At 37.7% G+C, this 15,369-nt stretch overlaps 1 protein-coding gene across 2 annotated transcripts in view; it reads left to right on the plus strand.

Moving 5' to 3' along the window:
* LOC101741339 (ribosomal protein S6 kinase alpha-5) overlaps positions 1-15,369 on the plus strand; it is a 136,446-nt gene that overhangs the window by 52,589 nt on the left and 68,488 nt on the right. For both annotated transcript variants that reach the window (XM_004923094.5, XM_004923095.5), the window contains exons 3-4: positions 561-694; positions 1,418-1,502. In XM_004923094.5, coding sequence (XP_004923151.1) covers positions 561-694; positions 1,418-1,502 — 219 coding nt within the window. The remainder of the gene's footprint in view (positions 1-560; positions 695-1,417; positions 1,503-15,369) is intronic.

Genomic DNA, 15,369 nt, shown 5'->3' on the forward strand with positions numbered 1-15,369 from the left:
GATTCTGCGAAGTACAATTCTTGCTAGGGTTCGTGTTAGCAGCATCGTCAGGTTTGAGCCCCGTGAGCTTACCTACTAGCCCGGTGACGGTGTCTCGAGATCATCAGCTTAGGTAGGAAAAAAAATTAAAATGTCGTAAGCGAGATTCAGGCATCTGTCAAATATCTTGCGATTGTATGTATTTATTTAGATACACCTTTTTTTTAACGCTGCGGAATCCGTTTACTGATACCCGGTCGCGGGGGTAACAGATCGGGTTATGTCGGACTCTGGCGCCTCCAGAGAAGAAGAAGACCGCACCAAAGACCAAAAGCGGCACAAAACCGTTTTGTCCGCAAATTCGTTCATGGCAGTTGGGTGTTTGGCGTTTCGATGCGTGCAGTGTCATCCACATTGCGTTGTTTAACACCACTTGTACCAATAGACCGTTAATTCATCGACATCCATTACAAAAACTGTAATATATTCATGAGTCATTACGTTCTCTTTAAGAGAAAGAATCCTTAGTAAAATTTTGAAAATTTTATCACAAATTTTGATAAGTCCATTATTTGTTTCAGCTTACGGCAAAGTGTTCCTAGTTAGAAAAAGATGCGGCATCGACGAGGGAAAGTTATACGCAATGAAGGTTTTAAAGAAAGCATCTATTGTACAGAAATTAAAGACTGCCGAACACACCAGGACTGAGAGACAGGTAACAATGTTGTTTCGTTTGAATAGAACGTGCCGGTAGTCTAGTCTAGTAGATGAGATGTTCATAGTTAAATAATAAAAAATACTTTACTAACTTCAAAAAAAAGAAGAATTACACACAGTCCGGCCAATGATTGACCTCCCAGTTAAAGTATGAATATATTCTTCGGTTTCCGCGAGTCGTAAATACAATTAAAACAATTTCTTTATTTATTGCTTAGTTTGGTGGACGATCTCACAGCTCACCGGGGTGTTAAGTGGTTACTGGAGTCCATAGACATTAACAACGTAAATACCCCGCCACCCACTTTGAGATAGGGGTTCTAAGGCCTCAGTATAGTGTTATAGTTACCCTGCTCTTGCTAGGGCTAGTGTTAGCAAATTCTCTAAGCTGAGCCCCGTGAGCTTACCTACACGTCTGGTGAAGCTAACCTCTCGAGGTTACTAGCATGAATCGGCAACAAAATAACCATTACCCTTCCTCTTTATCAGGGGTCGATATGTCTCGTAATTTTAATCTAGTCTCTTAATCTTCTATTCATAGCTATTTTCACTCATAATGTTCACATATGTATGTAAGCCATAAAAAAAGCTGGTGGTGTATAATGACCGTCCTTGACGTGCGTCAGTAGTGCCAGGGGCACAACTACGCAGCTGCCGATCCTTTAGTCCTCACCACAAACTTCGTTAATTGTATCTTAATGGCATATTTCTTATTCTACAGGTCCTGGAGGCTGTAAGGGAGTGTCCATTCCTAGTCACGCTTCATTACGCTTTCCAAACGGACGCGAAACTTCATTTAATACTTGGTAAGTTATATTTTTATGAAACCACATATTTATTCGGTTTTCATTTTCGTTTTGTACCTACTCATATTTGCTTCTTTTTTTCCTACCTAAGCTGATAGTCTAGAGATCATATCAGCGTAAACTTTTTTTTATTTTTTTTTATTGCTTAGATGGGTGGACGAGCTCACAGCCCACCTGGTGTTAAGTGGTTACTGGAGCCCATAGACATCCACAACGTAAATGCGCCACCCACCTTGAGATACAAGTTCTAAGGTCTCAAGTATAGTAACGACGGCTGCCCCGCCCTTCAAACCGAAACGCATTACTGCTTCACGGCAGAAATAGGCAGGCTGGTGGTACCCACCCGCGCGGACTCACAAGAGGTCCCACCACCAGTAATTACGTAAATTATAATTTTGCGGGTTTCATTTTTATTACACGATGTTATTCCTTCACCGTGGAAGTCAATCGTGAGCATTTGTTGAGTACGTATTTCATTTAAAAAAATTGGTACCCGCCTGCGGGATTCGAACACCGGTGTATCGCTTCAACACGAATGCACCGGACGTCTTATCCGTTAGGCCACGACGACTACATCATATTCCTACTCATATTTGCTTCTTTTTTTTTCTACCTAAGCTGATAGTCTAGAGATTATATCAGCGTAACCTTAACTAGTAGGTGAGCTCACGGTGCTCAAACTTGACGACGTTGCTAACACGAACCCTAGCAAGAGTCGTGCTTCGCAGAATCTACCACCGGATCGGAACCGCGACCCACTGAGAAGATCCGACGAGAAACTCAGTGGGCTCTGTGGGGTTAATTTACTCGCCTAGGCCTTCGTCGCAAGCGACGGGTTCGACGAGAACGATGACCGGTGCTTGGAGTACCTAAAAGCACCGTTATTGGATCGGGAAGATCCGAAATAACGTGGCATATTTGTAATTCATCTCCCCCATTATAGCTCTCATTTATCGAAGAAGCACACACGTCTAAGTGTTGACAAATGTGCTTGTCAGAAAGCAGCAATAATGGTAAGGGATGGTCGATCTTCTGATCACTTACCCTTCTTTAAGTCTCATGAATGAAAACAGTGGTTTAGCCACGTCTCTTGGATTAATATATGTATCATATGTGTGGGAAACGGAACGTTTAGAGTGAAAGGGATGAATGTATGAGGAGGAAAGAGACGGAAGGGAGATGATTAAGATGGCGATCGGGCATTAGGAGTGTGAACATTTTTTATGACGTGTGTTATCATATTGAATACTCAAAGTAAATACTTTGAACAATCCCACATATATGTATAATGCAATGATAACATAACAATTGAGTTAACGATCACCGATGGCAACTAGATAATTGGCCACAAGGCCTTCCCGTCCATTTCCCTGTTTGTTTTGCTACCGAAGTTTTTACAATGATAATTATAGTCGAATAAGAAAAGAAAAAAAAACACAAATCGTTCTTGAAAAGTTTTCGTGTACTTTTGTAATATTGAAAAAAATATATTCGTACAATAATAATTTATCTTGTTCACAATTGTTGTACGTTTAAAGGTCATCAGAATGATTTTTCTTATAGTTGTTTTTGTAAATATGTTGTTTGTTGTTTTTTTTGAATCTACTGTTTTGCAAATGTATTCATTCAGTCAGCACTTATGTTTATTGGCAATTTATAATCATTTGTAAATGTATACTTTGATCGGTTAATTCGAATTTAATAATTAATTCTAAATACGCTTTCCAAAAACACATGTATTTCACATATTTATTATAGCTTTTTACTGGTGGTAGGACCTCTTGTGAGTCCGCGCGGGTGGGTGCCACCACCCTGCCTATTTCTGCCGTGAAGCAGTAATGCGTTTCGGTTTGAAGGGTGGGGCAGCCGTTGTAACTAACTTGAGACCTTAGAACTTATATCTCAAGGTGGGTGGCGCATTTACGTTGTGGATGTCTATGGGCTTCAGTAACCACTTAACACCAGGTGGGCTGTGAGCTCGTCCACCCATCAAAGCAATAAAAAAAAAAACTTCAATATATGTTACTTTCATTTTCATTATTACTCTTAAAATAAACATTAAATGTATATTAATATAATACCTAAGAGACCTATAAAAAATTCTGTGCGCCGGCTTTCTAAAAGTATCTTAGCGAGTGCCGAAAGGGAAAACCCCCTACCTATTCGCTGGTAGCCTAAGAGACTATTCCAGCTACGCCCGGACGCGCAGGTGAGCTCACGGGCTCAACCTGAGAGAATTTTCTAACACTAGCCCTAGCAAGAACAGTGCTTTGCAGAATCTACCATCGGATCGGAATCGCGACCCACTGAAAAGATCCGACGAGAAACTCAGTGGGCGGTGCCGAGTGAACGCACTCCAAGGGTCAGACATCTAGAAATATAGGTTTGGTACAGATATTTGTCGAAATACGTTGAACGATCCAGCAGCTTAGATACTGAAAAAGGTCAACAGACAGATTTTTATCTTTTATTCTGGTTGTTAATCCTGGAACCGCAACATGAATACTGAAATCTACGTTGTGACATTAGATGCGAATGTCTCTTCGTCTCTGCGCTCTTATAGCTGTTTAATTCACAGGACAAATTTCTATTGTCTGAAGTCTGCCCATCTAAATGAACAGTTTTTAAAGGTAACAACAATATTGTTCTCTAAATAAATCACAACACTAGCCCCTACGTCTATTGTTAGCGATCAACTAATTGGCGATGATGTACTACATGTTTTAGTGCCAAATAAGCTAATATACAGCTCGTTGTATAAATTATCCTATATCCCAATATTTTAAAGATGCCGACGGTCTATTAAGGTTCGCGGGGATCCGCTGGATGCAAGCAGAACAGGACCGATCTTTGTGGCGAGGCTTGGCGAGGCCTATGTCCAACAGTGGACCTCTGTGGGCTGATAGAATAGAATAATAAAGCTTTATGTTTCTTAACAGTACTAGAGTGTGATTAAAGTGTTTTCGTTGACTGGTACGAGAATCTCCGGAGACGAAATGTCTCATCCAAAATCTCAAATGCCTTTGTAATGAATTATATTTAATTAGCGACCCGCCCTCGCTTCGCTTCGGAAACTGTAATTTGTTATTGATTTGTCCACTATTTAATGGATGTTATAATACATATAAACCTTCCTCTTCAATCACTCTATCTATTAAAAAAACCACATCAAAATCAGTTGCGTAGTTTTAAAGATTTAAGCATACATAAGGACAGAGAAAGCGACTTTGTTTTATACTATGTAGTGATACTATTAAGGTATCGTTCAAAGACCTGCCTTTCGGGCCCTATGAAATGTATTCGGTTTCCAAGGATATTCCAAAAGTGCCGTGTGAACGCACTTTGAGGGTAGAAACACAGGGTCAGAGGTCAGAGGTCACATTTAACCTTGATCGTTCTTCACCAGGACGTTCCCTTCGGGGTTAAGGACGTTCTCAAGTTCGCTTCGAAATGCCTCACTTTGAATAAACAGGGGTCTATACGTTAAGTAGGTAGAGAGGATATAAATAGTCGCCGTGGCGTAATGGATGTGACCGTGTACTCTTATCGACCGATTCTATAATGCCGGTATTCAAATCTAGTAATTAGGTACCGTTTTTTCTAAGGCCGTAAGCACTTAACATGTGATCACATGAAGGATATTCACGATGAAGGAAAAACCGCGGGCTATGATTAATGAAACCTCAAAATTTTGTAAATTTTGCGCAATTACCGGTGTGCCCTATTCTGTTATTGTAAGCCCTCAACGTCAACGTTCTCGTCGAACCCTTTGCTTGCGACGAAGGGCTCGGCGAGTAAATTAACCCATAGACACAGCCCACTGAGTTTCTTGCCGGATCTTCTCAGTGGGTCGCGTTCCGATCCAGTGGTAGATTTTGCGAAGCACGACTATTGCTAGGGTTCGTGTTAGCAACGTCGTCATGTTTGAGCCACGTGAGCTCACCTAGTTATTTTTAGTCTCGCCTGTTTTCAATATCTTCATAATCAAGATCTCCATAATAATTAAATAAAACCAAAAATGTTATAAATAAAATGAATTTAAACCTTGTAGCGTCAGTGATTACGGTCGATGTTCGGTCATTTGGCGAATATTATTATAGTTTAAATCGGTGATTTTTCTGAAAACGTTACTTCGATTCTATGTAGCGTTCGGTGTACAGATTGCACGTAACCGTGTGAACATATATTATTGAACAATTAAATTAAAATGCGCCTATAAAACGATTCTATCGCAATAAAATCTTATTTTAACTATTTCATTCATAATGATATTTTATTATAAGGAAGCAATAACAAAACTAAGGAAATATTTTATTGATTGTGTTATAAGAAACAATGGAAGATTAATATAATATATTATTATACCTAATGGTTTCAAATCTATGCTCGTTATGCTCAGAATCACATTTTTATGGTACATAATATAATAATTGTAAATAGACGTGCTTTAACAAAAACCGACTTCAAATAGAAAAAAAAAAGATATTCCAAAACATATTAATATACTCTAAAAAAACAATAATCATCGAAATCGCTTGGCGTGATATTGAGTTATTCATCTATTAGTCGCGCACGTACTTAATGCGAATTTAGGCCTTATATGGCATTCTCATGGATACCATTATATGACTAATTTGAACTAAATTAAAATGGGACCACACGGGAAGCGTCAGCTTTCTAATAAAAACGAATCATCAAAATCGACTCACCCAGTCAAAGGTTATGAGGTAAAAAACATTTAAAAAAAATGAATGTTTCAAAGTTTTCATTCGAATGTTTCAAGGAATTTACTTCAAGCACAACGCAGAACTTAGGAAACACAAAATAAAGATTCAAATTATGAAAAAAAAAAAACTTTTCAATTACTTATATACAAAATAAAAAACAAAAATTTCTAATCTATACGCTATAAGATAAATAGTCCTTGAATAGTTAGTAATGGTATTGCAGACGAGGAAAAGCATAAAAGAAAACATATTTGTGTGTTACCTAAACGTATTTTTCGTCTGTCGTATTTTTTTAAGAGTTCCGATTTTTTTATTTCATTTTATTCCACATTTTTGAGCTCTTTTTATTTTTAGTTAATAAGTTTTTTTATCACAACAATCGTCCACATCACAAACATTTCGCTATAATCTGAGTTGAGAAAATAAGACATCCTCTTATATGAGTCGTCTATTATCAAAGGTGGCAATCTGCGCATTTGGACAAAAAAAATTTATTGATATGTCAATACAGATTGATTTGAATATAATCGTCTCCTTCAAAGAATACGGTTCAAAACCTGCATTAAATAAAGGTTAATAGTTAACCTGTTATTTATCTAAGATGTCGTTCCGAAGAGTTTTGTGACTGCCAATGGAATACAAAGTCAATAATTCGTTTTTCTGATTTACCAATCATTGTCCAAAAGTCAGATTGCCGGCTTTGATAATAGTCGACTCATATACCAAGTCCACAATCGATACGACTCTAATGACAACACCGCATTTAAGTTCATCAAAAGATTTGGACTGTAGAGTGTGCCAAAGAATAAGACATACGCGCGAAAGACATTACCCTATTTCGGCAGTCGGATGAATAACATATTTAGATGAAATTGACTGACTAATATTATTAGCTTTTTTTTTTATACGATTAGAAACTTTAATTTTTTAATTAGAATTTACAAATAATTGACAAACTTTCACATAATATTACATTTATATAAACACTGATGTGTTTTAGAGGTCTGTCAGTTGCGAGCTCGGAGATAAGATGTTAAATATGTGATGGCCAACCAATAGTTCTGTTCTCTTCATTCTGCTAGTAAATATTCAAGATAGAAAGTGAACCCGATATAATAAAACCGAGAAAGCATTTCTATGTTGTTATTATAGTCAGTATGTTTTAGAATCTTTTAGGGTATTATATATTAAATATTTTAGATATTAAGTACGTGTTTATGTGTATATATTAAGTATATCAGAGGAAGTGTGAAAGTAGCCCCGGTAATTAACAAATTAAAGAGCGGACGGTTAGAGTGGTATGGACATGAGATGCGTAGAGAGAAGATGCATGCGACTAGAAGATGTATAGTAATGGTAGTGCAAGGCAGAGGGGGAAGAGGTCGACCGAAGAAGACATGGATGGAGTGTGTAAATGACGATATGAGAGAGAGAGAGAGAGAGAGAGGGGAGTTAGTGTTGAGATGATGGCTGATAGAAGAGAATGGAATAAAAAAATTCGCTGTGCCCACCCCACCTAGTGGGATAAGGTGGAGACGAAAAGTAAAAATGTGTTTAGAGGATTTTCAATTTTAATCACTGCACAAAAACTAAATGCTTACTCTGGATCGTTTATTAGACACGTTTACAGTATACCTTCTAATCTTAAATATACGTCTTACTGGATGTCGAAAAATTCCAAATCTCGGACCAGTTTATTAATTAGTCTATTCTTCTTCTTCTCTGTCGTTTCCTCATTGCTGAGGGTCGTGACCACCTTGGTCCAGTTTTTGCACCAGCTTCCTCCAATGCTGCCTGCATTCGGCCTGCTTAATGGCACCCGGGACGCTGGTGTTTGTGGCCTCCTTGATAATGTCTATTACAAGATTCAAATATCGGACCAAAAAGGATCACAAACATCTTGCGAAATACGTTTGTATTATGTTGGTTTCATTTAAAGTAAGATTCCGGCAAGAAATAACTTGTTCTTCTTATGAAACTTTACAAAACTAAACTTGCTTATAAGTGAAACCTTTTAAGAGGCGTAACAACGTAAAATGACTTTTCATTTGTGTATTTGCGACATAGGCCTGCTTTAACAAAATTGCAAAACATTACTCGCTTCTAATCTAACAAATTTTCACAATAAATTCCTTTGTTCATATGTTTTATCGGTAAGGCACGCACTGAAATTACCTTATTGAAGAGATTAAATATTGAAAATGCGTCCGAATGGCATTGTACTACAACAAGTCAATTAAAATTCTTTAAATTCGACCAAAATCTACATTCCTCAAAATCCATTCGTTCAACAAACATTGGTTTCAAAATAAAACGGAAACAACCCTATCGAAATTTTCAAGACTCGCGTTCAAAGGCTCCATTAGCAATACGGTTGGCTCTAATTATAAAAGCCGATAAGGTTCATAATGCAAACTCAACGCGTTTTCATTACGCAAGTTTATATCGGTTTAAATTGAAAATCAAACAAACAATCGTTGTAGTATTGAATAATGTGAAAGTTTTATAAGGTTCTATGAGTGCAGACGAGTGAACCAGTTTTTCAACCGTTTTGTATCAACACCTTCTACTGGTGGTAGGACGTCTTGTGAGTCCGCGCGGGTAGGTACACACCACCCTGCCTATTTCTGCGGTGAAGCAGTAATGTATTTCGGTTTGAAGGGTGGGGCAGCCGTTGTAACTATACTTGAGACCTTAGAATTTATATCTCAAGGTGGGTGGCGCATTTACGTTGTAGATGTCTATGGGCTCCAGTAACCACTTAACACCAGGTGGGCGGTGAGCTCGTCCACTCATCTAAGCAATAAAAAAAACATGGTACTTTACATTGAAATTTGACTTGTTTATGTCCCAAACAGGCATAAGCCCACGAACACCGGCAGCTGTTTAAGATTCTTTGGGTTCTATTATCATCTCATATATCTTTGTATGTGTTGTTTCTGCTTTCCAATTTTTTTTGTTCCATTTTGTTAATCCGATAGTAATTTCACAGATTTTCGTTCCTATAATAAAGTTCCAGTTAATCTTTGATTATGGCTGCGGCCTCTCTCCATGTTTATTCTGTTTCCACTGTACGTTTACATGGGGAGTGCTCTGAGGAATTGTTCGAGATGATACCAACGTCTCGTTTTTACCATCGCACCGCCCGCCACCGGAGTAGAGTTCATCCATACTACCTGGAGCCACTGCGGGCATCGACAGTGCGTTTCCAGAGGTCTTTTCTGCCACGTACCATCCGGCTATGGAATGAGCTCCCCTCCACGGTGTTTCCCGAGCGCTATGACATGTCCTTCTTTAAAAGAGGCTTGTGGAGAGTATTAAGCGATAGGCAGTGGCTTGGCTCTGCTCCTGGCATTGCTGAAGTCCATGGGCGACGGTAACCACTTATCATCAGGTGGGCCGTACGCTCGTCTGCCTACAAAGGCAATAAAAAAAAAAAAAAAAGCAGACCGTTCCTTACACGGGATTTCTGCATTGGGATTTGCGTTCGTTTTATTCCAAAATTTAGCTATCAGAGTAAGTAGCTTTGTTACCAAAGTTGTTCTAAAATATGGGCTTTACTAACCCGCTTTAGGTTCAATTCAATGTAGCTCTCTTCGATTCCTTAGGATTCTTGACTTTCATTTTTTTCCCCCCACCTATTCTAGTAGCCTCGAGGGGTTATTCTAGATTCACCGAACTAGTAGGTGCTCAAACCGGGAGTATTGCTAACACTGGTCCTACCAAGAGCAGTGCTTCGCAGAATCTACTACCGGATCGGAAACGCGACCCACTGACAAGATCTGACGAGAAACTCAGTGGCATGACTTTCAATGGTCAGTTTTAAACAAAATAAATCCACATTAGGCCACCGTATCTTAAGTTGACTGTTACTAATCAGAATTGGTTGTTGGTTCCTGAGACCTAACTCTTAGGTATTCGATTAGAGAAATCGTAAAAATAATCGTCAAACGCGAATGGATAACTAATATTACGAAATTTTAATAACAATCGTAATGTTTTTTCACGTACTACCAGGCTTGAAGCGTTCCAAGGCCGCCTTCGATCATTGCGAAAAGTATGTAAGCGCTCGCACAATGTGGTTCTACGATTCAATTTCGAAGGCGTCGTTGTCTGTGCTTCAATCGCGGCGGACAGCCCCGTGATTATGTGTGGAAACAACTTTTTTGTAATGTGAAAAGCACGCCATTAAAGAACATTGCCAAATTGCTCCTAGACCTAGTTAAATCTCGCCTTGACTTACTCTCAGGCCTAAGTCGAACGTATTAACTTCAATTGGTTATTATTTTTAAAACTACTCTTGTGGTTTAAGGTGAGGGTCTTTACAAATATAGCTTCGAGATAAGACTAAGTGTTTTTAGATGCTGAACTTCCACAATTCGTAATAGAAATGATAATTTGAGAAGTGAAAGGCTATTTCGTTTTAGTGACATTTTGGGAACTTTACAGATAAGGCATTGAAAGTCCAAGTCTTTGTAGGCAGCGGCTTGGCTCTGCTCCTGGCATTGATGAAGTCCATGGGCGACGGTAACCACTTACCATCAGGTGGGCCGTAAGCTCGTCTGCCTACAAAGGCAATAAAAAAAAATTTGGAAAAAATATTATGACAAAAAAACTTCTTCATTTATTTGAATGGGGTAAACTTAATTGTAGTTCAATCAAAAACATCGAACTAATGATGCTAATACCAAATAAAACGCACCTTTAATTACAAGAATAAGTGTCGCGTATTAAGCGAAATCTCGCTTAAACCAAATAGCTTTTCACTTCTAGATTTGGTACATATCCAATTTATTTTCCTGGTTCTTCGATTCAGATAATGCCCCTCAAGACATTATACTAGAGCTTATAATAAGCCCGCATGAGTGGGTAACACAATACTGGCTATTTCATGTTGCGAAACGGGCATGTATTCCGGTTTAAAAGATAGGCAAATTTGTTATAGAGTAAAATTGAAACTTTGACCTTACGCCTTAACGTGTGACGTCTGTAGGCTTATATTCCGTGAGCTCATATCCTGATCACACAAGAGCCAGTCACCGTCGACGCCCCCTAACCTTTGCATTAGACGCCTTCAGTTTTAACACTAGGAGCAGGCTTAGAGACCCTGGTAACCGTACTCCATGAATTAGCTCGCTGAGTTTCTCACCGGATCTTCTCAGCGGGTCGCGATTCCTATCCGGTAGTAGATTCATTCGCGAAGCAGCTGCTCTTTAGTTGTTAGGCCTCCTTCGGAGGCGCTCGTGCAGCTGTTAGCAAATCCCACCCATCCTGGCTGAGCCTTTGCTCGCCCACCTGTTTTGGTAAAACTGGAAAGGCCTCCAGGCCAAGAGTAATCCTTCAATCCTAAAAAAAAAAACGTTCTTGTAACAACAACATAATATGCCTATCCATAACTCGACTATACCGAAATCAAACAAAACCATTAGATCCATAGGTTCAGTTAGTCATTTTCCTAACTAGATTATGGTTCTGTTTCGTCCAAACACTAAATCCATTGTTAGCGATGCACGTGCATTCTTTGTTATCGGGCTTAAACATTAAGCTTTGGCGGGTTTGTTCAATTATCACGCTCTATTTTGACTTTGTATCGTACGACAAGTTCTTTGTCCGTCCCAAAATACAATATACAAATATTAATCCCATACTAATAGGTAATCATTAGTCTTAATTTTTTTTTACGAATCTTGTGTGGTATTCTGTAAAGTATTACTTAATTCACTCTACAAATCCAAAATCCAATATAGTACAGGTGTTTATTTTTGACCATCTTCAAATAAGTAAGAAAATGCACAACTTTGTATGTTTTATTCTGTCTTTTAACTTGTAATGACCGAATGCCGGTTTTAGTTGTATGAACTACCTTTTGTTACCCATAGACACAGCCCACTGAGTTTCTCGCCGGATCTTTTCAGTGGGTCGCGTTTCCGATCCGGTTGTAGATTCTGCCAAGCACTGCTCTTGCTAGGGCCAGTGCTAGCAACACTTCCGGCTTGAGCTCCGGGAACTCACCTACAGTTAGGGTGAAGCTGAAATAGCCTCTCAAGGCTATCAGCATAGGTAGGGGAAAAAAACTGTTGTAGAAAACTAATCGCCCACTTATCGTACTAAAATGTCCATGTATAAAACAAAAAAGACTATTGTACCTTAATGGTCCTATAGTACACTTTTTGCACCACACAATAAATCGCTTTGCATTTAGTAGCAGAGCTCATGGAAACACTCAAAAAGGAAATACCTCTCATAATGGTTGTTACACGCCATCGGTTCCTTTGTTTCAATACCCATTGGAAGGATTTTTCACTTTGTTTTCCATAAACGATTTTCATTCAGATCTGATCTGAATACTTTCTAAAGAATTTTTGAATTTGTTTGATTATTATGTAGTTGGGTTTGTTTTCATGAATGGTTCACTTCTCTAAAAGATAATTCTATTAATAGATATTCAAGAATAAAAAGAATTTATCATTGAAATTGAATAAAATTGAGGTGTAGCATATTGTGAGCACGTGTTGATACATCTAGTCTATTTTTGCCATGAAGTAATCTTACGCTCCTGTTTGAGAAGAATTGATGTTATTTCGACCTCATGAGTGCTGGACGTTGGCATCCATGTTTATTGGAGTAACCGCATCATAGATAATGATTTTTGACTTGTCTAACAGCTCTATAGTTGCTCTCATAAAGATCGAGGATTAGTCCCCAAAGCATAGTTATGTTTTCAATCTGAAGGGCCATGTTTGTTTTTGTTTTTAGATGCATTGTCTGCATTTTTCTGTCCCGATGTTGTTAGATTAGAAGGTAGGGCCAAAAGAAAAAATTGTGCTACAACAAAACCATCCTTGAAAGATATTAAATGGAATGCTTGAAATACAACAATTTGAAATAAAACACCAGAGCCTTTTCGTTTGTTTAAATCAAAGCTATCTCGACTGTTACGTAATATTGTCTAGACTGAACTTGGGAATTTGCAGACGGGTACTTCATTTGTCTAAATCTTCTTGAGTACTCCGTAGCTGTGTGCATAATTGATTTGTTATATGAATTCTAAATTTGTATCTTTTAATCGACTTAGACGCCACGGATTTTTTTTGAAACTTTGCTTTTATGAATCTTTAGATATTAAACAGATTTATACAAGGTCGCTTAGAGATACGAATTACAATTTTAATTATTTAAGTTTGGCCGGTTTAGTTCAAGATAATTCGATCTTCTTTACCCCCTAATGTCACGAAAAACAGTGGGTGTTCTTACACTTATGAAATCTTCCTATCAAAAACAACCCTATAATTTTCAGCAATTTGTCCAGTCTGATAATAGTCAGTAAGGGTTATTTTAGATATAAGTCTAGAAATATTTTTATTGAATAATAGACGCACAAAACAAACGCTAGGTTAAACTGTTAAAGTAGTTATAATTATGTTTAGATAAGTTTGTCCAATTTCATTAGCTATTTATTAATACTAAAGGGTCCCGCAGTAGTCGAAATTCGACTATAATTAATTGGAATTGTAAGTTTGTACACTATTATGATTGTATTTGTCTAAAATCACAAATTTCGCCAAGACTACACTATAAAAAATATTAACAATAAATATTAACAAAGACAAACAATATTTAATCTATTCTCAATTTGACAACAGACGTCAAGGACAAAAGTTTGACAATAAATAGTATGCATGCGTGTGTGCGTCAAATACATGGTATGTAGTGTGTGTAGTGTTTTCTTTATTGATTTAATGTATCTTTTATGCATTATTTAAAAAAAAAATTAGCATTGTGCACTTCTTCTCTATATTCTTTATAAGTGTGGAAAATTTCATACTCCTCCGTCCACGCAATTTTCGTAAAAAGGGATACAAAGTTTTTGCTTCACGTATTAATATATAGATAATTTGAAGTTATATCTATCTTGAAGCGTACATAAAAAATACATCATACTTCATGACAAAGACCTCTTCCGAAATATATATTATTTTCTAGGTCTAGCGATACTATTGCAAATGGGACATTTGGTTTTTTTGTTCATTTCTTTATATTATATTCTATGTTTGAACCTCATTATTCAGTAATAACATTCGGTATGAAGTAGAAATATTATCCGAGGCGCGCTGTGTTGATCCAAGAAAAATTCCTATCTTTAACGAAAACTAAACTCTTCCATTAATTTGATTGTTATCAACTGGATTATCCGGTGGATGAATCATAACGTCGGAAACGGGTTTGCTGTGCAGGATCGTTTTTACGTCGGAAAATTCCACCGGTTAATTTAATGGATGAAAAATGTACAAAAAACTTTAAAAGGCTTAAAGGTCGGTTGTTGATTAATTTCCCAAAATGGTGGGTGGCGAGTTCACTGAGAATCTTTTTTTTTTTGTATTATTGCTTAGATGGGTGTACGAGCTCACAGCCCACCAGGTGTTAAATGTATTATGTAACATGGCCCGATGTAATTAAGACACAAATGATCGCATTACTAATTACACATACGCCTCTTGTTTGTTCAATGTATAATTATTTCCCATTCTTATAATTAAAAAAAAGCATTTTATAATATGACTTTATTTTTAAATAGAGTTTGAACAGCTGGATCGTTGGTACATATACATAATATACTGATAAGAAAACCGATCTCGAATTTTAAATGAAATACTATAATAGTAAAATATTGAGAAAGGTGCTCACAAATTAGTAGCAACAAAGCCCTGCTACATTCTGCGGCAGAATAGATAAGAATGGAATATTATAACTTGAGATCTTTGTCTCACGCCTCAAACAGCACGAGGAGTTCTTTTGCCGTAATTTCAGATAACGTAACTGCTGAACACTAGATTTGCTGGTGGTAGGACCTCTTGTGAGTCCGCACGGGTAGGTACCATCACCCTACCTATTTTTGTCGTGAAGCAGTAATGCGTTTCAGTTTGAAGGGTGGGGCAGCCGTTGTAACTATACTTGAGACCTTAGAACTTATATCTTATTTACGTCGTAGATGTCTATGTGCTCCAGTAACCCCTTCACACCAGGTGGGCCGTGAGCTCGTCTACTCATCTAAAAGCAATAAAATAAATAAAAAATTAGGCTGATCTTTGTCACCAAAGTAGTCACCAAGAACATTGTTTAATTATAAATCTCTTTTGTCA

Source organism: Bombyx mori, chromosome 24, assembly GCF_030269925.1.
Source record: "Bombyx mori chromosome 24, ASM3026992v2".
Classification (NCBI taxonomy): Eukaryota; Metazoa; Arthropoda; class Insecta; order Lepidoptera; family Bombycidae; genus Bombyx; species Bombyx mori.